Source organism: Aythya fuligula, chromosome 1 (assembly GCF_009819795.1).
Source record: "Aythya fuligula isolate bAytFul2 chromosome 1, bAytFul2.pri, whole genome shotgun sequence".
NCBI lineage: Eukaryota > Metazoa > Chordata > Aves > Anseriformes > Anatidae > Aythya > Aythya fuligula.
The window spans coordinates 90,478,483-90,504,813 of record NC_045559.1 but is presented as its reverse complement, the minus strand read 5'-3'; the positions used below and the strand labels follow the sequence as shown (position 1 = coordinate 90,504,813).

Here is a 26,331-nt window from a genome sequence, read left to right as displayed (position 1 = left end):
TATACAGAATTGTGAAGTGCTATCAGTTCAAAGTGGAAAGCCATTCAGCAGGAAAGCTACACTGCATTTTGAAGACTTCAAAGAATATTGCATTTATATGCATATTCAAGTGTTTCAGTTTCCCAGACATACTTCTTGTTCTTTATGCTCCCAAAATGAAATAACATTTGAATTTACACATCTTCATTAACTTCAGCAAAAAAGCAGTTTCCAAACTATAAGGGAAGGTGATAATAAACAAAAGAGGAAGTTATAATTCCCCCACCCCCGTCAGAAACACTTTCAAATTTTCTTTGTCAGGGTAAGTGTGCTTACTATAGCTTTAAGTTTTCAATTTATACTATTCTAAGATATTTATATTCCATCCACTATGATTACGAGTACTTTGTTTCTTAGACACTACATTAAGATTATCAGCTCTGAAGCTGTCTAAGAGTCATTACTTCTAATAATGAGTTAAGGACCAGAAGGCAAAAAGATCACTTCTTGCGTGTTCAAAAACCTGTGCTTTGCAGGTCTGGTATTATTCTACCTTTAGGTGACAACATGCATTTCCTTATTCATCAGTTGGTTTACGTTCTTTCAGACACACAAAGAACATCCTTTCTCCTGACTCTACAAGTCGTCTTCATTACGTCATCCAAATATCCAATACATTTGGATGCAGAATGATTCCGGTTTGACTTATATCCAGATAATTAGCAGCAACTTCTATCCACTGACACTTACTGGCACAAGAAAGGGACAGTCATCTGCTCTGCACAGCTTTGTCACGCAGTGAAGGAAGACTGTAGACATCTTCTGGTTTTTGTGCTTCACAAAGCGGAATACCTCAAAAGAAAACCTTCCCATTTGGCTCTTGCCATTTTCAATTATAGTTGTCTGTGGGTCTTTGTCGCAACTAGATTTTGTTGAAAAATAAAAATAAAATAAAAATAGGGTGAGCAGATGTATGACTAGCTTTTTAAAGCTCTCAGTTAAGAATAAGATAACTTAGGCAGCAGTTCAGTGTTTTAGGTCCTTGAAAAGACCACAATGCCATGATGTCCAACATGTGCAGCCACAATCTCCCTGCCAGGCTGCACAGTCCTGCACTCGTTGCTACAAAAACACTATGATTTGCAACATCTCAGCTATATCCAAAATACCATTTAACTCCAGTGGCCCCCAAAACTTCAGGGCTGAAACAAAAAGTAATCATGTGTGCTAACCAGCACAGACAGGTAACTCAAAATGAAGACAGCCTCTCTCCAAGCAACCATCATGGATGAGACTTAGTATGAGATACTGCCAAGATACTGATATGTTTTACAGAGTTCCAATTCAAGTATGTATTATTACCAGGACTAGCAGGAGCATCTAGAAATCTTTAATCATTTGCTTAACTCCTTGCCTGAACTACAGACCATGATGTTTTATATCATTGTCATTGACCACAAGGGTATCTTTATTAAAATAAAGGCCAGTTTAACCATTCAGTTTTAGTGTTTCTGATCTCCAGTATGGCCATTTTGGATGTATGCTTCTCCACCATAATTCTCATGACTTTGAGCTTGATTCTATATTTACGCTCACAAACAAGACAAGACCTGGCATGTTATACATGTAAATACAGCCCCCAGGCCAAATGCTAACATTACTTAGAGTTTTCAGGCAGTTTTAGAACACTGCTAACAGGGAAATTTATACCCGTGTTTTTTAAAAGAAGTAACCACAAATACTGGATTTGCATAGGATGTACCTGAGAAAAAGATCATATCGAAGATCGTCACCAGGATTACCAGATGGCGTGGTGTAACAGTAGTCCATCAAGACATTCCACCTGTACAGGAGGCAAAGTGATAGATGAAGAAGTGAACTGGCAACATAAGAGTAGGGGTGGAGAGTAAGGGGGATAAGATGAAAGGACAGTACAGGCAAATGTATAAATTAACAATGCAGGCCATTACACTGAAGCTGAGTTACTGTGTTTAAAAGCTAAAGTACTGGGTTCCAACTATACCACTTGTTTCTTCCCAGCTTAAAGAACTAAACAGCACACACCATAGCAGCAGAACTTTATAACTCAAATCATTTGGTTTCATGTGAGACAAAAAAAATGCCAATCCATATGTTGCATACCTCTTCTCAGAAGTGATGGCCACATATAACTAGAAGCCAAAACCTTCCCACTTTTAAAAGCCCAGGAGTTTCTCATTTGTTCCTCATTTTACCCTTTCTTAAAAACAACAGCATAGGATGTAAAGAATGATTCAGAAAGAACTTTCATTATGATGACAGCAGCAAGATATGCACTCAACATCAAGGACTTGATAACCTCCAGCTGAGGGCAATGAGCTCAAACATTAAACATCCTTCTAACACCCCAACCCCCCCGCAAAAAAAAAAAAAAAAAAAAAAAAGGAAGAAGACTGATGCTTCTAAATCAGAATAATTTAGAAACCCAAGAGCTGAATAGCCAACAGGATAAGAAATAACATCCATTATGGTACCTGCCATCAAGGTTGGTTGCTCTCACAGCTGCATATATTTTAGTTTTCAAAGGTAAACCTGTACTTGGGATAAGGAGCTGCTGGCTGTAGGTTGAGTCCTGAAAAACAAACATTGCCTCAACGTACAAGAAATCCCACTGTGACAATTCAGGTGTACCCATCTGCATTCACAAACTGAACTCACATCTAGTTTCTGACTCATATAGGACAACTATTTACTTAGTCCTTCTTCTGGGAGGAGATAGAAAGCAGTTCCAGAGCATTTGCCTACAAGTCTGTCTGTAAAGATCAACAACACTTGACTTGTCTTACCATATGCAACTATTTGGGGGAACCTATTTATCATTTTATGAAGTGGCTAGATCGGTAATCAAAGAAAAGGTATCATTTATGAACATGTTTTCAAGTTAACACCTTAGTGTCTCCCAGTGAATACAAGCGAACAGTGACTGCTGTAGTTTTCTTTAAGAAAAGAGCTTAACTAGGTTGTCACAGTGCAGTCTTGCCCAGGAAAGGTTCTTACTATTATTTGGTTTAGTGGAGATAGCAATGCCTCCAGGCATTATTCATCTTAAGCTTTAGACATATTCCAATATCCAAAATGTAGTTTTCATGGAATTTGTTTTGTTGCAGGTTTTACATAACAAATATTTTCATTTAAATTCTAGTATTCCAAAAATTCTGTTTCAAGAAATTTGTATGTAAAAAAAAAAAAAAAAAAAAATTCACATATATAACTACATAAATATAGCTGTTTTGTTAGTTTCTTTGTTCACAGGATGAATCATTAACGTCACTTGAGCAATGACCCACAGATGCCATGAAACAAATACAGAGTGACAGATGCTAATTTAGCGTATCAAAACTCACTCACAGGTAATATCTATGTCAAATAAGTTACTAATCCAGAAAGCACGGGGATTCAGCATGTTGAGACCTCCTGTGAGAGGTCAAAGCACTTGATACATAAGAAAAATTTTGTTAAGTGAAATTTTGACAGTGCCACAATAATACCAGGTTCATTGTGGCAGGCAAGAGCAGGAGCTGACAGTAATGAGAAAGATTAAGTACATAAATCAAGTGATTTTTCCAAGGGATTGATGCCGAAATTCACAGCTTGCCAAATGCATACTCTTTTCATTACTGGAGGACTTGGGAGCCACGCATGCACACATAGACCAGCTCCCTGACATGCACAGAGCAAGTCTTAGCAGATCCATTCAAATGAGATCATTTCTTAAAACAGCATAAATATCCTGCATTGTAAGATCCTTTAGGATGCTAAACTGGTATGTTTGCCTTCTTTAAATTCAGTTATACATGTACATTTCTCTGTTACCTAACTCTGTCAAACTTTGCAAGCTAATAAAAAATTTTCCACACTAAGTTCCTCGTTCCATCAGTTTTAGAGGATGAAAGCCTAACTTTCCAGGTGATAACTGAGAAACAAATGCACTCTCACTACAAGCATTAATAGCATTTTTAGCTGAGCAATTGCGAAATTAAGCCCTGAAAGGCAGCAACAAATAAGTGGTGGTCAACTCCTGTGTTTAGAGAAGTTTAGGAACTTTTCCCATCCCCATCCTTTTGGTCACAGGATTATTTAAAAATGAGAGAAGTATAATCTTCATTTTAACAGATTACAGGTTGTTATTCAGAGTTGTTCTGTCAAACAAACATGATTTTTTAAAGAATGCCTTTGGAAAATGTCCTGTTACAATATTTATAGCTCATTATGTTCAAAGTTTAAAGCATTGACTTTTAAATCAGTTGCATGAATTATAACTCAGCGTCATGATGGCATGAATAATAATGCAAAAAATCAGAATCATAATTTACAAAAATGTTGCTTGATAGATTGAAAAATGATATTTAAATCAGGTATTTAAAATGTATGAATAAAATTTTTAATCAACACGAAAAAATCATTTCAGGGACTAACGTTGTTGTTAAGTAGAGGTCCACACATTTTTCACATTTTACTGTCACCTTCCATATTTATATAGCAAAAGCTTATACAATAACGCATATCCAAGTTAAATTATCTAAAAGGTATGATAGAAGCGTTAGTTGAAAGCTGTTAAAATTATTAACCCTTAAAATCTTGAAAGTTCATACACCAAGATAACAAGTACTGTGGGCTTTAGGTTTGGAACAAATCCACATGCCTTACAACAATTAGGTGATCAAAACGCTTACAAGGTTTGAACATAAAAACACCCCAGCAAAAAATGCTACAGTTTATTTCTAAGGGAATAGATCTATCTATATTTATTTTTATCACAGAATTCTACAGACCATCTGCATCAGTACAATGCATCTATTCACATATATACATAGATGCATATGGATATTAGAAATATGCACATAAACATAATAAATGCAAACAAGTATGCACTCTGGAGTATGATTATTATTACTACAACTGATTATTTGCATTGCAGTAGAATCTAAAAAGCCAGAGCTGCAAGCTGAGGGACTGTATAAATACAGAATAATGACTCTGTTTGTCCTCAAAGACCAGTCATATAAATACAAGACAAGAGGTACATGCAAACAAAAAGGACAAGGGAATGTAGATGAAAACTGCCCAGAAGGTGGTCTTGGTCCAATTCTTGGGAGAAATAGGGGAGTAATAACACCAAATGAAGCAAAGTCTACATTTTGCTGTGCTAATCCAGCTTGCACTCACAGAACAGAAATAGATTTAGTCTATTTAGGTCGTGTTACTGTGTTTTATACTCACATTGTAAAGCAACAAGTTCAAAGTACTGATAAATGTACCATTGTTCTCTCTTACAGAAATAGCAGCTGATGACCTACAACAGAACCAGAAATCATTGTGAAGATCAAAGAATACAGTTTGTCTTTCCACACTTCTGTGTTCTTTTTTTTTTTTTTATCATTAAAAATCTCAGTGAGCTATATCACAAGGAGTTAATTTACACATTTGTGTTATAAACTTCAGAAATAGAAATTTATAGTGGAAACACTGTCAGAACCTTAACTATATGGAAAATAATAGATACTGTTGAACACATGAATCAGAAAAATAATTAGCAGAGAGGCCAAGTGACAAAAAGGAACCCGCTTTTTGTGATATATAGGGTCTACTCATGGAAATATTTCCTCTATATTCACATGCTTACAAACTATTTCATGAAGAATTTTTATGTTTGTTGCTACCATTTTGTCATCAGAAAAACACAATTTTAAGGCAACTTCTGCATCAACTAAGACAAAAGCAGGTCTTCATTAACGTATATTATCTTACAGAGTTACATTACTGAAGTTTTTCTGCTTTGCGCCACCTCTTCTTTCCCTTCACTGTTTTACAAAGTCAAGTATTGCTATTGTTGACTGTACTGCTATAGCATGCATATATTCAGGTGTGCACATCTGTATATGTATGCATATGTACACATGTGGGCTTATGCAGACATGGGATTGAAACATAGGAATGAAAAGCACACTTACGAAGCAAGCTGGGTATTGTTAACCAGGTATTCCAGTGGATAGCTACAGCTAAATTTATACAGAAGCCCAGGTAAATAGCTGATAATCGTTGGTGGGTCTGGTGTATCTATATAGCCCGAAACATTACCTATCTGTATCACTGAGGTATTCCCATAAGCATTGATACCTCGAGCTGAAGACACCTATTGAGGGAGATAGAAAAGAAATATTACCAGAAAGTTGAGCGTGGAACAAGAGATATGCCAAAGAATACTGATGCCTTAGACCATCATTTACCCAGAAATACCTTCAGGAAGATCTTTCAAAAATGAATTCGGTTTATTAACACCATGTTGCCTGTGTTCTGTTTCTCACCTCCCCGAGATCAAGCATATACAATTCACAGGGGATACCGCTGATCCTAAAACATGGGCTCAAGCAACATTTCAATATAAAACTAATGAATCCAGGTGCATATTCCCAATGAATTCACATGACTTATTGGGAAAAGCTGAAGGAACTTTTCTATTATGGTTAAATAGCATAAAATAAGCTTCTGTATGCAACTATGAAGTTGATACACAAACAATTTTATTTACAGAAACAATACCTAGTCACTCAATCTTTATTTTTGACAAAGCCAATTTACTTTATAAGCAGATACAAACCAAGCAGCTGAACTTTGCATCTGTGTTTTTGCCTACATTATACATCCCTAAATGATAAACTAAGGAAAAAAAAAGAAACACACTGCCAGAAATGCAAGTTAGATATTTAATGTAAAATCAGATAATGCCTCATTTGAGGATGCCAATACAACTCTAATTCAGTCCCTAGACATGTGTTCTGGTGCATTGCTCAGGCTCACAAACTGCTGAGCCAGTAAAAACAAATAGCTCTCCAGAAAGCCGACCCTTTCCTCCTGGTAGCAACCCGCCCCACTCTATCTAATCTGGATGAAGGGATGGTTTGTGAGAACAGTAAATAAATATGTCCCAAATTACTTTCTCATTAGGCACAAACACAATAAAGCCAGATAAACATGGCACTGGACTTCAGCTGTAGCATTGTATTAACTTCTGCACTATATCAACAAAACAAACACTTTCCACAGTTTTATAGCATGCAATTTCTTTAAAAGCCATTTCATCACTTAGAGGAGTCACCCTGAGGTGCACATGAGCTGCAACATTTTGTAGTAGCACAGGATATGCAGCAGGTATATTGATTGTTTAGCTACAGGAAAGTCTGGTGGAAGATATACAACCATGCACTTTGCCAATGGCATGTGGCTAGCCATTCCCTAAATTGCAGGAAAATGCTTAATATCAGATTACTAGGATCTGTCCCTTGCCTAAGAAGCACAGTGTAGAGCACAGGAGCAACTAGCGACTGCTGTTTTGCTTTCTTCCCACCCCATCCCTTCAAAACAAAAAGTTTTGTTTCACACATTGTAGACCTGTGTTTTATCTGAGTTCTGCCTAAAATGCTACCTTCCCTTTGTACTACACCATCATAAGAACTTCCTGCTCCTTCACTGTCTTCTTGGCACAGCATACAAAAAATTAGACGAGGTGAGGGGAAATTCTTGTCAGATTTTTAGTAGCTAATACTTGATCTCCGTATCCCGTGCAGCCTTGTGGGAGCCTCAATCTGTATTTAATTGGACTGATCACACAACAAGCTCTTACAGTTGTAATCAAACAGCAAGCTCCCGAAGGTTATGACCAACTCCACAGGAAGAGCAAAAGGTTCCTTCCTGCCAAGCTCTCCTACCTCAAGTCATGGTAGTTTTTCAGAGAGGCTGGGAAAAGAATCTTGAGCTCACTGAACTGCTTTTTGTTCAAATAGCAAACAGTTCAAAATAAAACTCAGCCTGAGGCAAACAGGTCAGAGAGCATATTGAACAATTCAGCACGATTTGAAAAAATTATTAGTACCTGAAAGCAGCAGGGTTGTTATGAAAACTGACAGGTAACTAAGTATGAGTATGAATTCCAGATATCATATGAGCCTCAAAAAGAATACATTTTTGCATATTTTTATAAGTCATTCATAAATAGTTTGATACAGTGATCAAAGATTGAAGCTGAATGCGTAAGTCTGAACTTCAGTCCCACGTCTTGCTTTTTTCCTCATGAGCTAAGCACAAAGGTAATATTTTTTGTTCTGTAGGTGTTTGGTTTTTTGGTTTTGTTTTTTGGGTGGTTTTGTTGTTTTTTTTTTTTTGTTTTATTTTGTTTTGTTTTTGGGGGGTCAAACATTCATTCAAATTTTGCTTGAAAACCTTGGTTTGTTGCCAGGCAGTTCTAAATATAGCTGTGATTTTACACAGAAAGTACTACTTGCAAAGATGCCTACTGTTAGCTTCCTCTCTTGGGGTTGGGTCCTCTGGCTGGAATATTCCCCCTGTGACTTTCAGCCTGAAATCCCTGCCTTATCACAGAGTATATAGTATCACTCAGCAAGTCCTCTCCCATGAGAGTGCAGAAGTACCCATTCTATAACTCTCACCTGATCAACCAACTCTTAAAAATATTTTTCTTTCATTTCACAAGTAGGTATTTGAAAAGTTTCAGCAAAACAAGATGCAGTCAAAGGTTTTAAGAATGGCTTGCAAAAATCCCCTTTTCCACTGAAAAAACTACTGCAATAAAAAAGTGTCTGATGTAATCACAGGGCAAGCCTGTCCCACCACGTTTTCTAATTAGAAATCAAAATAAATTATTGACTTTGTTTTTCTTGTGAAGAAAATATAATGTACACATTATATTGCTAACTAGGAAAGACAACTTAAGCATTATCTGTAAAATATACAATGCTGTCAGGGCTTTCGCTTGATCCTATGCATAAACATCCATGCTACCATTTCACTTAGATCTCATCTTACCACTAAAGTGTTTCCACAGGATTCCAGAGTACTCAGATTGATGATGAAAATGACCACTGCTGGAAAGGTGTTGTTGTTGATGAACCCCCTGCAGTGAGCATCCCCATGTTTCCCATTCAGAGCTAGATCTGTTTCAGAATAACCAGAGAAAAGAACTGTGCAAAAATTTATCTTCATAGTAATGGTCTGCACTCCACAGAAAACATTGATATCTCGTTCAGCTGCACAAAAATAAGACAGGAAAAGAAATAAGAAGATGCATTTCAACAAATATAAGTATTGCAGCAATTAGTCTTGTGTTGTACCTTCTGATCAAATCGATTTTTAGTCCCCAGTCACAGCAAAATATTAGAATATAAGGGGTTAAAGTTGCGTTATTCTGAAAAAAAATAATATATTTGAATCTACTCACTAAAGAAAAACAAGAAATAATACAGTAAACATACTCTACCATGCAACAAAAATAGTACTCCAAAATTCCCCAACAAGTCATTCAGTACTACATCCATAAACCAAAGCACTGCAAAGGACTGGAAAACAGCAAGTAGTTATTTATTTGGAGTTTGATTAAACAGCCCTTTTCTGAAACAGTAATTCCCAGCAATTTTGAGAAAGTTGGGAGGCTGAGTTCTGCCCTCCAGCCTGCTCCAGATGACATCTGGCATGGAAGTCATGTGCACTTGAGGTTGTCTGGAGTCCACTTTGTACCAGACCAGTCTCAGGCTGTGCAGAAGACAATGACTGAAACCACAAGGTGTCCTGCAATCTGTCATTCTGTACATTACAACAATTTAAAAGGACCTAGAAAATAGCAACTGTTACAAGTTGTGATCAGTTTTTGAACAGCAGCAAAAAACCTCCTTGGGATGAATTTGACCCTTTATCTTAAAATTCTGAAGACTTTTATGTATTTGAGTAGAAAAGAATCAGGTTAGGATATAGGAAAAAGTAATAGTTTGAGTCCAGAGCTAGCTATTATATAACTTTTCTATAAGCAAGCTCTTCTCCTTGCATTTAGATGATGGGAAAGGGGGAAATCATTTATTTTTTCACCCTAGTGTTCTGCGAAAAGGTGTACTGCATCATGTTCAACACAGACATTACTCCTTTATAATAACAACTCATTTATTACACCTGCTTAAAGATTAAGTGCTATTAAAAATTGTAAAAACAACTTCAGTCAATACCATACCATTAAGCCTGCTGAAATGAATTGTTTCACTGCACTGACACAACAGAGAGGAAATGAAATCTCTATTACAATGAACTAGCTCTTCCCCCGTGGTACAGGAGCACAAGCAGTTTAATTTCGACAGCTTTAATTGTGGCTTTAAAGCCAAAACAATCAAGTACAGGAAATAACAGGCTAAACTCTGGCCTTAGCTAATGTGGTGATAAATGTTACTTGCTGGGTGTAAATTTGGGCAGAAAGATACTGGAGGCAAGAACATAAGTTGAAGTGACGCAGCATCATATTCTCTTGGTTTGTACGTATACTTATTTCCAATAAAATAATGTACAAAGATCAAGATGCACACTTTGGTATCCACTAGTAGAGGGTTGTTATAACCCACTTAATGGGTATGCTAAGGTAGAGGGAATAGTACAAAAAAGGTAAATAACAAAGAACATGCTTTTACGCTTGCTCAAAGCAATGAACAGATTGTAATAAATCGCAGGATGTAATATAAACTAGCTCACTTAATTTTATAACTCACTTCAAGCCTTTTAAAGAACAGGGTGTTACTTTTCCTGTTAAAGTACCTTTACCACTTGGCAAAATTCTCACTTGACACTAATGAAATGAGAACTCTACAGCACAAAAGCAACCTTAGCACTATACAGGAGAATAACCTGCTTTCTCAGACTGAAGTATTGCTCATGCTTTACAAGGAAGCATTATTATCACATTTATTCACTCTGCAACTCAAGCATGGTATTTGTTCAGAAGTGAATCTGAAACTAGATGCAAACAGATCTAATGTCTCTTAAGATTATCAACACACAGCAAATTTCTTCTGAATTTAGGAAGTTAAACATTATCCCTATCTATGTACATTTAAACAAAAATTAGCTTCATTCCCACAGTAAAAGCTTCTGGTTTTCTGAGTCAACATCACATGCGAAACAGAGCATAGCTCATGAGGTACGCAGATACTGCAGTAACAGACACCGTCGAGTCACGGGTGGACTCCTGGCAACACAAGCCAAATGCGACAGCTCTGCTGCCTGGTGCCCCTCCGTGTACTGCCAAGATTTGCCATAGAGAAGACAGAAATACCTGCAGAGGATAAGAGTTTGCCAGAACACTGTTGACAAAAGTCATTTCACCAGAAGTATTTTATAGGACACTTATAGGTCAAAACCAGCCTCTCTGCACAAGCCTCCTCTTGATCAAGTTCCTGCTTCAGTGGTGAATTAAAATGCACAGTGTGTGAGAAGTGGCAGTACATTCTGGAGATGAACTAGCTTTACTAAGTTTCGGTATGCACTTACAGCAAGAGCCCCTGCATCAAAGCTGTGTTTCCCATCTGAAGACAGCTGTACTGATGTGGCTGTACATGCCAAAAGCCTTCTAAAAGCTATGCTCTACTGCAATGCAGAACTAAAGCTTTTCATCCAGTCAACTCTCTGAAGGATGGCAGGATTTGACCTTATTACATACTGTAGAATATGCCTGCCTTTCACTACAAAAAGTTGAAGTACTTTCCATCTACCAAACACATTTTTTTTCTTCAATCCTTTTAATTATCTCGTACTTACACTGCAAAACCTGCAAGCTGCAGGAAGAGCCCTGTCTGATTATTTATCAATCTACTTATGCAGCATCATCCCTATGCAAAAAGTCACCTAAGCAATAAATGATAAAAGCACAAACAAATGAAAAATGGATGAGCTCTAAGGGTCCTTCAGGAAGGCTTAATTCCTCATCTTCGCTGAAGACAAGCTTCCTAAACTTCTGTTCCTCACAGTCTTAAGTAAAAGAGCAAACAAGTTCAAAACAACAAAAAAAAAATCAATGGCTTCTGTGGACTTGCACACCACAGGCCTCATCTGCAAAGTCCACTCTCACCCTACATTTGGAACTTCAGCTGACAAAAACATTTCTAATGGGGAACAAATAAGGAACAGAAAAGAAAATTCTATCTATAAGCAGGCCCTGCAGGCAATATCTGAATCTCAGAGATGCTTGTTTGAAACATTCTCCTTTTTGACCCCCTCATTCCCTGCTCCCTGTTACATTCGACCTCAGAAGGCAGTGAGGCCTGCACATACAAAAGCCACAGGCTAAGCCACACACCAGGGAAGTGACCCCAAGTGACCAAGAGCAAGTCCCCTCTCTCAGCAGAGGCTCTAACCCATCCTCTGGGCTTCTTGAACCCATAAAAAAAGAGTTCCAGCACGCTCCACTAAACCCTGTATGTTACTTAGCAGTCCCTCCTGAACACCGAAAATACCTGCCAGATTTGAGGACAACAGGGTTTTTTGTTTTCTGGGTTTTTACCTGTAACTCAAATGAATGGCTAATATAAACAGAGTTTTTTCTTCAGCCCTAAGAGTTTTGATTAAATTCCAACCTTTGAATCTGTGCTGTCTGAGATCACAAACAAGAAAGAGCAGAACTCAACTCTCAGCTGCAATGTGCAGAACAGCATGATTAGAATTGACTTTAAAAAAATCTGTGTACTTGTAGCCTAAACAGATGTGCCCCTGACTCCCTGAGATTCATCAGGCATGGAATCTGATATAACCATTATTATGAGACAGAACTGCAAGTGGCCCCTAAATCTCCAAATAAGAGCTGGATTTAATTCATGGGTATCACATAGCAAATATAAAACCTTGGCACAGGCTTAGTGCAAAAAGGTGACCAGAGAAGCTTTTGCAGAGCACAGAAAGAATCTAAGCTTCCCTCTAGTGGTTGCAATCCTCTCAAGAAGCCTGAAACAAGGGAAAAAAGTTGCTTGAAAATCTATGTAAGGCAGATCTGAGGCAGGTGGGTCCAATTCACCCACAATTTTGAGGCAAGTCTGCAAAGCTCTAAGAACAGAAATATAGAAGTAGCTCATGAAATAGTCAGCTAAACAATGGTTTTATTTTTTTTTACCACACAGAAAAAAAAAAAGAAAAAAAAACTATTTGATCCTTTTCACATCTTGTATTTCTTTATTTTTCATATTCACAACAATCAAGGGAAAGATTTAAACCCACTGTTGGTCTTCATGTCAGCAAACCACCTAGCAGTGTGATGTAATAGGAAGCTGAAAACATGTATGCTTTCTACTATCTTAAATTGAATAAAAAGGGATGATCCTTCCTGAAGTAAAATCAGCACTATAATTATTTGAAAACAACACTGAAAGGCATTACAGCATAATACTAAATTGAGAGATCATCATAGCACCATTTGATTCAATCACTATCTCAGAAACACAAGACGTGAATCAGTCAAAATCAGCCTCGTATTGTTATTATTCTGTCCAAGAAACAATGGAGGCAGGAAGGATAAGCCATATAACAGACTAAAAACATTCTTTAGCTGAGTAAACTTATATACATATTGCTAAGATCAAAATGTAATTTTATTTCTGACTGTATTAACAGCTCCAGACGTCTGATGTCCCCAGAAAAACTTAATTCCCATTTTCTTAAGGCATGAATGTAGGTCATCCATAGCTAAGTCTCATTGCTTCACCTGCTCTTAACCAAGAGCTTAATGTTGAAATGAGGCACTGAATTTTACCATCAACTTTATTTTGTTCAAAAATTGGCATATATTCCTGTATTTCAATAAAAGTACATAAGTAACTGATACAGGCAAAACATGAAAGAAAACCCAGTTAGAAATGTCAAACTCTTAACCCTATAAAGAACATTTAAAACACCATGACCTCTGATAAATTTCTTGGACAGGACAGAGCCCTGGAAAAAGCATGTCAAACCCAGCTCATGTGAGAGGAGTTGTATTTGTTAATACTAGGCTGAATTTGACCCATTGTGCAATTAAAAAGAGGGTAAAACATAACATTAGAGCAATTTTATTGTCACTCAGATAGTTAACACTCTCTTAATGTGAAGCCCTACCCCCAGGCTTCAGACAGATTTAAAGCTCTGTATTTAAAAATAAGCACTGCTTTGAACCAAGACAATAAAGAAGCCATTTAGAAAAAAGTCTATTAAACACTTACCAGGAAACCTGCTATGGAGGTTAGCATCACAGTTGTATCCATTGAACTGAGCAGTCACCGAAAGCACTTTAATCGTCAGCAGGAGCAGAAACCATACCTGTTCCATTGCAAAACCTAGCAAAACATTAGGTGGTTATTACACACATCTGCTCATTGCATTCAAGATGCTTACTGCAGACATTTAACCACTAGGGAGGTGATGGCCTCCAGCAAAGGAATCTGGAATAAAGCTCACAAATGTATGGGAAAGAGGCCACAGGCAGCTGGGCCCATTTCTCTACTTCTGAATAATGAATAATTTCTATTAACTTCTACAGATTTTAGTCATAACTTGTGGCAAAAGAGATACTAAAGGATGGTATAAAAAGGAAAACCTTCCCTAAAATATATTGATAGATTAGAAAAGTGCTTACGTATTTAAATGCAGGGTGTTTTTTAAAAAAATTTCAATGTAAAAAAGCCATTGAGAAAGATAAATTAAACAGAACAATAGTTTTATTTCAGCCAAGTCCTTGAAAACTGTATGGATAAATGGCTTGTTGAACACTTCTCAGGCTCAAGGTCCTCGAATGAAATCAGTCCATATCTAATTGCCAAAAATCTGTTCTTTGAAGCATGCATACAATTGTATTGAGCTCATGTACAGAGTTGGCATAGAAATTACATCTACTTGAATCATACCTGACAACCAGACTAGAAGGTCAGAATGCATGAATTTTTAATGTCTCAAGTAATTACTCTTCCTGGGAGGAAACCTCCAAGGTGTAATACCTATGATATTTAGCAAAATGAAAAAAAACATCTGATGCACACATCTGTCAAAAATATCCCAGAATATCAAATATCAAGGATTTTGTCCACAAACCTAAGTCTTATTGCTTGGTTGGTTTTTTTTGCTTTTCTTTTTTTCTTAAATGATCATAAAATCCATGCTGGTCTGGAACTCAGATTCACCAATACTCTTTTCATACACAGGAACTAAGCAATTCTGAGAGAGTTTTAGGAGGTTTGCTTCCTCTAACACCACAGCTAGGGACACCAATCACCACCTTTCTCCAAAAGGACGAAGAACATTCATCAACTCCACAGACAAAACACCACCTCCACGCAGGCATGGAAAAAGCTGGCTCAGAGGAAGAATATTTGAGACAAACCCCAGCTCTTGTAAATGGATCATTTGTGCAAGTACAGTGGCCTGAGCTAAAGCCTACTCATATTAATGCAAAGGCTTCCCCTAATTTTCAAACTGGGTTCCTGGAAAATAAACCTGGGATTTAAGTCCTGCATTGAGAAAGGGACCCACGCACAACACTCCCAAATGTTCCTTGGCAGCAAACAAACCAGCAAGAACAAAGCAGTGAGTCACAATCTATCTAAGGAAGCCAAAGAGATGTCCGTATATCACCAGGGGAGTCTAGCCATTCATTCCTACACAGTTCTGCTTGGGAGTACCTGGGATTAAAAAAAAAAAAAAAAAAAGGAAAACACCAGGGCCTTTGTAAGCATGCATGCTGCCACTGGGACTTGGCCTTTCTATATCCCATCCAACTGGAACTATTCTCTTCTTTATAAGTCAGGTGCAACTTCTGCTATCCTATCCAAAAGCAATTTCACTATGTAACACCTGCACTACTTCCCGATCCAAGTGTGACCTATAGCAACCTCCTTTTAGTTTCAGGGGGATAAAAAGCTAAATGAAATGACTCTTTGACCCTCTGTTCTTTTTCAGTTAGACTTCTGTGGAGGTTAACGGCACACACAGCTAATGCTGATGAAGAATTAGGAGTAAAAAAGAAATTAAAATTCTCAACTGGTTTGCTATGAAACCTCTGCATTTTTATGAACTCCTTACCCTTTCCTCAGAATAAGTTGTGTTGTTTTGTTTTTTTAACCCAAGAAAATTCAAACTATTTTGAAAGAAATGTTTTTAGTTTGGAAAACTGACATTTCTCCAGTGTACTGGAGCCTCACCTCTGCATGTACAACAGATACTTGGATAAAGTGGTTATTACTGTTCTGTTATATGTGAGCTAGTTTCTGATGTCTGTTACAACAGTATAAATCAAGGGCAATTTACTAAGATCTAAATCTGACTTCAATTTTCTAACTGCTACAGTATTTTTTGCTACCAAAAAAAAAAAAAAAGCCATTTGAAAAAAATTTAATGAAAGATGACACTGACAAAGCTGTAGCTTAGCTATTATTTTAGATGAAAAGCAGAGCTTATAAGTAAATTCTAAAATTTTAATTATTAAACTTGACTGCTGCTGTGTTTCAGAGGAAGGAGAGATGATTGCTAAGGACCAAAACTGAATTAAGACATTAAGTATTTATAGCATTAGTTCTCTAGCTGCATTCAGAGCAAGTCAGATTTTAACACCGCCGCTTACGTCTAACTTGCTCCCCAACTACTCACCCATCTGCAGATGGATCATCATGCAGATTCTACACCACCAGTTGGGCTGACTCCTGCTGATTTCAGTTAAATAAGTAGTAATGTGCCTTTACTATTATTATTGTTATTTCTTGTGAGAGAATGCAGGACTAGAAAAACACCCAAGAAGTCAACTTCACCTATCCATTTACTTCAGTATGAATCAAGGTAGATGTGTTTGCTCATTCTACTTGCTCTTAAATGTCTCTAGCAATTTCTCAATCAAAAATGCTAAATTTCATCTGAATAAAAAATCATAAAGTTTCATCAAAATGGTATTTCTTGTCTGTACACACATGAAATGAAAAAACCTCCACAAGAAAAAGTAAAACAAGTGTCAGGAATAGGGCGGTTTACAATCCATCAGTCAACATGCCTATGTGAAAGATTCACGTTTGCCCTTTTTTAATTCCTCTTATAAAGGCACGGAGTTCTTGGAGCCATTTTTGAGGTATACAGTTCTAGGTGCTTTCCAAAACAGCATGCTTCTCTGGTCCAGCAAGCAGCAGTCATATTTGGCTCTTAAAAAGACATTTTCATGATCCCAAAGACATCAACACACACAGCAAGGGAAAAGTGATCCTTCCTACGGAACTCCTAGCTGAAAAACACACTCTAGGTTTCAATTAATGTACCCAAAGTACTCTTCTGTTTTCTTCAGACTTCATTCTCCACTTTTCTCTGCTGAGCATCATCAAGGATCTTCCATGCTTACATGATTTACTATGTTTTATGGCATTCAATATAGTGCCTGGACTCACCAAAATCTCCAAACCACCTAAGAAAATCCTTTCATAGTCCCTTAAATGATTTCACTTCCAAATGTTTCTGCCTCCACCCATCCACCTAAGAATATCTTCAAAACAAGGATTAATATTTTTTATTTAGCAAGTGAACAGTTGTTTTCATTACCTTGGGGATGGAGGTAAAGTCTGTGTGCAGGACTTCAATCAACACCAAAAGAAATTCACATGACAACTCTCTCAAGTATTCACAGTAGAACAGATTTAAAGGACAACTACAGACAAAAAGACAGGGATTTCAAGAGTTACCAAACATGGTTCATTAAATTATTTCAGAGATTGAGAGATTGTGGATCATGTAGATTTCTAAAACCACCAGTGCTGTGGAAAAATTGCCCAATGTATTTGGGTTTCAATGTAATAAAATGACACTAAGCTTTCAGAATGCTGAAGTAGCCAGAGTATGAGTCTCTGATGAACTGAAGATTATATATATATATATATACATGTGTGTGTGTGTATATATTTATATTTGCACAGTCATAATTGCAAGTCTTGCTGTTCTGTGTTGTGTATCACTGAAGAGTAAAAAGAGGTAATAGTTTCAATATGCATTCCTCAATTCAATTATTTTACAAAGTCCTTGTCTCTACTTTCACACAAGTTGCCATGTTAGAAAATCTTCACAAAATTTTAAAGTAAAGATGTCTACAATTCAAAGAAAATCTATTTTGCATTCAATTTAGAAATTCTGTGGAATGGTGACCTGCCTAAATTCCAACTTCATTCCTCTTTCATTACCTGACATTTCATTCTCTTGTTTATTCATCCTCTTCAAAATGATCTTCAAAAATTTTCCATTGTCAACAGCATTTACTACTGATTCAGCCCTTCATTTTTTTACTGAAATTCATTTGTAAGCTAGTTCTGACCTGAGCACATTATTTATTTCAAATATTCATCGTATATAACAACAGTTTATAACCTACTGCTAGTTCTTAATTTTCCATTTATGGGGTGTGGCAGTGCTGCAAAATAATATGGTGATATTTATGCCTCTTGACAGAGTAAGTCTTTCAAAAAGAATAGTTAATGGGAATAATGAAAAATCCTGAAAGAAAATTATAGATGTGATAAGTGCATAATAAAGCTAGTGGAAGAAGAGTTCCATTTACAAGTATTTTCATACAGATCTAGTAACTGCCTAAATGGTTTCTAGCAACATACATTAGGTCTCTACAAGTAATGGAATAGAAAAATTATTGCTTTTACTCAAAAATATTTTTAAGTTATATTGTTGAATGCATTCTATTTCTCATAGTCATCTCATGACAGATGAGTTCCTTGTCTTTTTGGTTCATGTCCATCTTGCTTCTGCATCTCAGTGTAACCAAGGATTTGTTGTAACAGTGTATGCTAAAGTACATTATTTTAATTATTATGAATATTTTGAGGTGTTAAAATCTCAATGACATTGTAGTGTAGTCTGAATAGAAACTCACTACATATTTACAAGGTATAAATAGAAACAGCGATCAAATGAAGAATATGCCTACATTAAATATTTCCAAGAGACTCATACAAAGTAGCACAATACCTTCCAAGGAGATATGAGACTAGAAGCGAAACAGTTAAAGCATTTTAAAATAACTGTTTTTGAACAAGGCATACACTGAGTTAGTAGATCCACTTGTTGAAAACATGGATCAAACTGTTGACCTGTTATTCTGTGCCAAGCATGAGAGTTACTCTAGTTGTTTCCTACATCCACTAGTGAAATACAAATGAGTTACCTTTCTCCCACCCCATTCCATACTGTTTTTATTGTAGCTATGCTTAAAAAACAGTTTGATTTTACTTAAATATAACCAGAACACACAGGTTTTTTCCTCCCACACAGATCATCTAAATAGGCTACTTAGATCTTCATTCCTGCATTTCAAAGATATTGCTAAAACTCCTTCAGACATTTGTTTCAACAACCTAAGGCCTTTGAGAACACTAGTGTTTTCCAAGTAATGATCATTGTATCATATAAGAAAAGTACCTAAATATTAAACATCTGATAGGCAAGCTAAAAAAAATCAAAATTTGTTTGAAATGTTTGATGCCATGATTTTTGGATTCTTCAATAAGATGTGGAAAAAATAAATAAATAAATAAATAAAAGCTTCAGATATAAAAATTCAAAAAAAAAAAAAAGAAATCACGCCCTGAGCCACACAGGAAAGATTTCTATGCTATTCTCCCAACCTGCAAGAATAATCATTGTTTCCCACAGGACATTCACATGGATATGAAGTGCAGATCGCCATCACTGAGAGCAGATTTGAGAGGAAAACTGGTCTGAAGCAAGTTATTAATGATCATATCTTCAGACAGGAATTTAAAAAAAATCAAATTAAATTTAAAAATTCTCTTCTCACTTTCAGACTCTTTACATTGTCTACTGCATAAGAAAAAAAAATGACATCAAAAGGAGACTGAGAAAGAAAGCAAATTCAGTACAGGATTTGAAGACTATTGCTGTCATCTCAAAAAAAGATAATTTTAACCCAGATATGGAAGCCCTTGACAAAACAAGACCTCCTTTTCATTATTAAAATTCATAATCTAATATTTTGCACTTTGCTCTACACTTCTCCTTAATTTTGTGAGTTCGAAGTTAGATTCTTAGTGCAACTTTGCACAGAGTTAGATTCAACATGAAAATCCAAGAATATAACTGAAAACGTACTTCCTATTAAAGTCACTGCATATCTGACTAGTATCATAAAATTAAAGTCATTTTGGATTTCTCACTTTGGTCACAGCACATTATGAACAAGAAGTTCCATAGTCAAAACAGACTGATTACAAAACAAGGACCATCACATTACCACCAGGCACACAGCACTCACCTACAGACTGGTAACAGAAGTATCTGCAATGAACACAATGACTACAGAGTTTGAGTCATTGGTTAATTACTCTGAATATTGAGAAAAATTGGCTGATTTTGTTCTTGCACCTGTTCCACATTGTGCTCCTCTTTCACTTTTAGCAGAGATGCTGCAATTTGAAAATCAGTAAGAGACTAAAGCAAGCCCAGGATCATCTCAGACAAATACACAAGCAATGGTTGAGCAGGGTCCCCAGTATGGGCAAACAGAGACCAGCCTAAATCCTGGAATGAACAGGTTGTTTCTAGGCTAAAAGACATTCAGCACATGCACGTTCAGGCTACCCATTTCCTTTTCAGACCACTGATCATTATGGGGGTTCCATCAGCTAGCAAATTTACAGAGACCATCAAATCATTTGATATAGGCCACTGAAGAGTCATCGCATGATAATGGCCTTCAGTTGCCTCTAACCATGGTCTGGATTCAAGAAACACCGATCTACAGATGAAACACTCTTAATCCTATTGCCTGCCCCCAGAGCCTTGCAGTCACATGGGCAAATGAAGATCTAAATGAGTATCATTCTACTTAATTACTCTTTTTACGCTTTTGAAGAGAGCAATATAAATATAAATCTTCAGTAAATAATGCTTGATGTCACTAGCAAGTAGATTATACTGCAGCCATCTGTTTGCTGCTTGAAAAGTTACCATTAAAATAAGACTTCACCGACAAAAAGCAGCAACAGTTTATGCTATCGGGATGACTTCACTTTCCTGACTTTTAGAAACAGAAATTGTGCAGTAAAGCTGTAGAATACTGCTGTAGCATGGTGCAGCCTTATCAGATCCTTAAAAGTTAAGCAAATACAGGGTAAATAATGCTGCTAATATCTTGGTCTAAGCAAGTATAGAGAACCACAAGTTTCATAAGCACTTGAAATCAGAGAGCACTTATTGTTCTGAAGCTTACATTTAAAAAGAAAATACTTTTTATTATGAAAGATTTGCTTATGGATGTTCTTTTCACTGCATTTTGAGTCCCTCTCTTAGCCATTTTCGACTTACAGCTAGGTTTGAAATAATTCTCAAGCCAGCATCTAAATCAAGCCTGAGGGATACCGCTCAAGACCTAGCTGAAAGAAAACAAAACATCACACACTAATAAAAAAAACTTCTTTGATCAAAAGCACACAAGCAGGGCCAATAGCCCCTTCTGCTGCTGCTCTTAGACCATGATAAAGTTTCCTCTCACAGTACACACAGCAATTAGAATAACTATGTCTATTTGGATCGTATCAGTTCATCAGCTTAACTGAAGACTTGATTTCAAATCCCTGCTATTTTTACTCAAGAATATATCGTCATTATTAATACTTTAAAAAATAATGAAAGGTGGTGCAATTATCACATCCAGTCTGCTTTGTGACTGGAGACAATGTCATTTCCAATCAGCAAACCCATTTCATTATATTGCAGTGGGAACCAGATAAGTCTCGCTTATCAAAATTTTCTTCCATCAATGTAATGATTGTGGGAACAGGCACACTGACACCACAACTTGGATAACATTGTCTCCCTCAAGCAATTGATTGTTTTCCTCCTGAAAGCAAAGCGAGCGGGTTTGACATGCATTGGAAACCTCAGCACTACAAGGGGTTTTTAACCTTCCTCCCCTCACATTAATAGTGTGGGTCTGGTCTGGGTACATTTAGGTAAAAGATAAATTGAGAAAAACATCTTCTCATAGTTGGATGCTAATTTGCCTTCTTGTTTTCATTAGCTGTTCCCTAAAGACCTCTTTCCCAACCAACTCCATCTGAGACTTTCCAGTGAGATTAAACTTGTCAGGCAAGTGTTAAAGCGACAACTTTTTTTTTTGTAAATTACAAATAATTTGACATTTACCAATATTTTAAAAAGTTCTAGTTGGCTGACATGGTGGGCACTTACCCAAATCCCCTGTAGCTGTTGAGTCAGCTGTACTCCATCTATCCTGTGCTCCTGCATGTGGTCAAGTGTTCAACTTCTCTGCCCTGTAGAACTTTTTCAGAAAACACTCTGAGCCTGCTGGTGGGGGAAAAGAGACACTCATTATGAAAATTCTTTTTAAAATAGGTCTGGATTTTAGATGGGAAAATTTGACAGGTCTCAGAATACTTTACAAGTCTGTTCATCACCAGACTGAAACCTGAGCAGGATCTTTATGGTGGCTTTTTTCAGTCCTTTTTTTTCTTACAGCCTTTTGATCTGCTTCTCTCCACTTGTATGAAGATCTCCAGAGGTCCATGTGGGGCAAACAATCAACCTGAAGAAATTATTCTGTCATCAGCTTGTTGAGGGAAAACCTTGTCTGCTTAAAAAGAGGGGTGGGAGGAAGGAGACAGATGGAAGCAGTGAGATAGGATCAGTAACTAAGCTGCAAGGTTATCAATGTCCCGTTGTGTGTTGTGAGAAGTGCCTAGTTTTTTTCAATTCTAGGCTAAATTCATAGTACCGAACAAAACAAAAGCAAAAAGAGCGACATTTCACACTGAGATGAAAATGTGATATGGGGGTGTCATTATGAATACAGGTGTCAACAGAATGATAATTACAAACAGTACATCAATGCACACAAAGCCAACTGCATACAAAGGCAAGATCAAGCTGCTAGAAACAGAACCTGCTTCATAACATCTACTCCCCGATCTCTGAGACTTAGAGGGGGGGCACAGGGAGGTGTTTAACTCCCTTCTGTTGCATTAGTTTTCTTCTCCCTCCTGCCTCCTTTTGCTCCCTCCTCCCTTCAGTTTTTGTTACAGCCTTCTCTGCCTGGAAGATTTCATTACACCTTTAGTCAGGTAAAACCATAGTCTATAGGTTTTGGCACCACAGAGAAAGCTTTGGAGATGCCTGGACTTTTTGGTGCTTAGCGTGGTTTTTGGAACAGAGAAGCCCTCCTTTTGCCATGCCTTCACTTAGGCCAACTCCTGGTAGACATCAAAATAATTCTGAGCACATCTGTGGCAACCCTGGCCAGCCCCAAAGAGTAGCCATAGTGGTGGCCTAACACATTGGCTTCCCTGCCCTACAGAAATGCGCTACCAAGGCAGCAAAGCAGGAAAGCAGATTTCCCCTTGAGCAGCAAGCCCCCTCACGCACAATCCTCATCCTCTGTGCACTTGAGAATGGCAGATCATTCCTGGCTGCTCCAAACCCAGCGGGGAGAGCCCAGTGCTGCTCCCTAACCAAGCAGACAGAAGTTTCTAGTCTTTTTTTCAGACATACTCTATAACATTAGCAGTGGTTTGGCTGTGAGCGGACTCAAAAAAAAAAAAAAAAATAAATCCAACCTTACAATATAAATAGCGCAATATAGCAAGGACTAGAACAGCCTTGGACTAATAAAAAGATAAACCAAGGGATGTGCATCAATGACATGTCTTTTACTTCATATTAAGTGTTTAGACAGGTTTGATACCTCATCTCACATGTCCACAATGAAGTATCTCAATGTAATATCACTTTCACAAACAAGAGTGCTATAGCATGGTCTTACCCTTGAGTAGGTTTCTGAAACAAGAATCTCAGTTTAAGACAGCTATAAAATCAAAAGTTATCCCTTGCCTTTTGGCCTTCAGATGAGTTTATTAAAAACATCAAATCATCTTACAACACCCTCCGCAATTTCTCTCCATTTCCACTGTCAGCCACTACAACTTCCACTACGTTTAGGTTGCTTCCCTACACAGGGATGCACACACATACAAGTCCTTGCCAGCATCACAGCTGTCATCTGATCTTTCTCTTGCTGCAGATGATGTTCTTCAATAAAGAGACAACAAAGAAGGCTGCAGGACTGGTCCTTACAAACTTAGACTCACCCCAGAAGCCAGTCATGTCAGCAGCTATGCACAGAGGAATGGTGGCTACATGCTCTGGGGAAACTTACCTTATTTATCTACTCTCAAATTGAAATAAAAAGAAATCCCTGTATTCATTAACATGAGGGAAAAAAATGAATGAATATTTCACCACTAATCCCTAAAGGGATGTGTCCAGACTACTCGATTCTCTGATCTCACACAGTTCACTGGTAGAGAAATTATTTTTGCTCTGTAAAACATCCAATATTATTGCAAGCTTTCTTCAAAATGATTCCCAACAGCTATTCTGGCCAGAGCAAATAAAACAAATCTATGAATTTATCAGGTAAAAAGCAAAGTGTAGCTTTCCAAATGTACCTCATTACAACTATAATACACTTGTTCGCTTAAAAATTCCGAATCTGTCCCTATTCCACAAATCTTTTTGCCTAGCTCACTATTTGTTTTATGTATTATTTGATATTAGAAGAGATGATTCTTTTAAGCAATGATTTTAGAGAATTTTTGAACAGAGCCTGATTACAAGTTGTAGTAACTAATATCTAAGGAGCTTTCTCTTTCCTTGTATAGAGATGTGGAGAAAAACAGTTTTTCACCACTCTCCTTTGGATTTGGAAAGCCCCACTCACTCAAAATTTGTTGCTGATACCCACAATGGTAAAACTTAGTAGAAGAAAACAAATTCCAAAAGGGACAGGTCCAAAGACTCTTAACCAGTCCATATGTAAGCTAAACTCTGCTGCTGATTTGCCCATGATATAACTTAAGAGCCTGCCAGATTTGCATTTCTCTTATAAATAAAATAAATATTATAATAATATTTATTATTAATCAGCAAAATAAATAATCTTTCCTTTAACTACTGATATCAGAATTATCCTCTTCTATAGAGCTATGGAGATATCCCATATTTTCTTTTCCCAGGCTTACATCAACATTAAAACTTCACCATTAATAAGGAATTCCACAAAACTCAAATAGACTGCTAACTTATTAAGCATGAGGAGAAATAAGACTATTCCAAAACAAGATATTCTTCAATTCTATAATTCACATGGAATTCCCACACTCAGTTAAGAAATTACAGGTATTGCCCTCCTAAGGGAAACTCAGCCTTTTCAGGAACAAGTTCAGGAAGTGCGCAGTGATTGCTAGAGGGTCCATGTAATGAATTCTGCAACCTACAAGGCTTTCTAGAGGGAACAAGTCAGCCAAAACATATTTCCATTGTTTAGGATCAGAGGAACTCTTACACATGATTAGCTTATCTACTCACGTATCTTGTCTGCAATATACCTCAAAACCAAATGTTTCAAAAACCTTCAGGAAAAGTACATGATTAAAAGCATAACTTCTGCTGACACACAATCCAACCCTTCCCACAAAATAACCTGACAGAAGTCAGTTTATACTCGGGATATAGACATATACTTGTAGGCACTCTCATGCATTTCCTCTCTAGACCATATCAGTATCTGTTTACAGCTATTACATCCCCTCTAATCTACCTCTTCTCCACCCAGGCCCAAACCAGTACTTTCACCTCTCCTTATGATGAAACTGCATAGGCCTATGAACATATTCTGCCCCTCCTCCAGGTGTTTTGTGCTTCTCATTTTTGTTTGCATTTAAAATCTACACACTTTTCTAGCTGTTTCTCAGTATAAAGCCCCTTGGTGTAAGACATTCAGGAAACAAATCGGGTAATAGTGTGAAAGATCAGATTTAATTCAGAACCCAGCTAACAGACAAGCAGTTTACTACACATTCATACTGTACATAGAAACACCTCATGTAGCTGCAAGGAAAAAATAATTCAGAAGAATCGATACTGTATGAGAAATTCTTCACAAGATGTAGTCAAATACACTTACAGAAACACAAGGCTTAAAAAGCCTTGTCTACTTATATTATTGGCATCTAGAGAGAGTGTGTACAGGTTTTAAATAACCAAACAATATTCAGCCTGAGAACTAACCAGTTCCCTTTCTGTCTTGCTAAAGCAACGGTAATTTAAGTCTCTGAAATGCAAACTGTTAGCAGAATAGGGAGCACATGTGAGGAAAAAATGATCATGAAATTACATTTGCACTGAAACATCTCACAGACCCCAAATCCAGTTTATGCAGAGCTTTACCAAAGGCAAAAACATGACCTGAACAGATTGTAAATAACCCTGGCATGAGTCTCATCTGGGTAAAGACCATAGAACTAGGATACATAAATCCCTGTTAGTCATACCAATGCACAACATCATACATCAAAGGACCGACGTGTTTCAGTATCAGCAGAGGTAAACTTAAATAAGAAATGGTTGTAGTAACAAATCGTGAATTGGGATTAATAAAAACATGAGACTACAGTCAGCTTCTCC

At 37.1% G+C, this 26,331-nt stretch overlaps 1 protein-coding gene across 3 annotated transcripts in view; it reads right to left on the bottom strand.

Moving 5' to 3' along the window:
- The window catches only part of ZPLD1 (zona pellucida like domain containing 1), a 29,321-nt gene extending 7,181 nt beyond the window's left edge, over positions 1-22,140 (bottom strand). Inside the window, exons 1-8 of one of the 3 annotated variants that reach the window (XM_032192834.1) lie at positions 22,042-22,140; positions 14,028-14,141; positions 8,839-9,059; positions 5,970-6,151; positions 5,239-5,311; positions 2,493-2,590; positions 1,742-1,822; positions 730-901 (exon numbers count right to left, since the gene is read on the bottom strand). In XM_032192834.1, the coding sequence (XP_032048725.1) occupies positions 730-901; positions 1,742-1,822; positions 2,493-2,590; positions 5,239-5,311; positions 5,970-6,151; positions 8,839-9,059; positions 14,028-14,133 (933 nt within the window). In that variant the 5' untranslated portion in view covers positions 14,134-14,141; positions 22,042-22,140. Of the gene's footprint in view, positions 1-729; positions 902-1,741; positions 1,823-2,492; positions 2,591-5,238; positions 5,312-5,969; positions 6,152-8,838; positions 9,060-11,194; positions 11,406-14,027; positions 14,142-14,708; positions 14,764-22,041 lie in introns of those variants that run through there. The other 2 variants (XM_032192831.1, XM_032192842.1) reach the window with 2 other exon arrangements.
- Between the last annotated feature and the right edge of the window lie 4,191 nt (positions 22,141-26,331).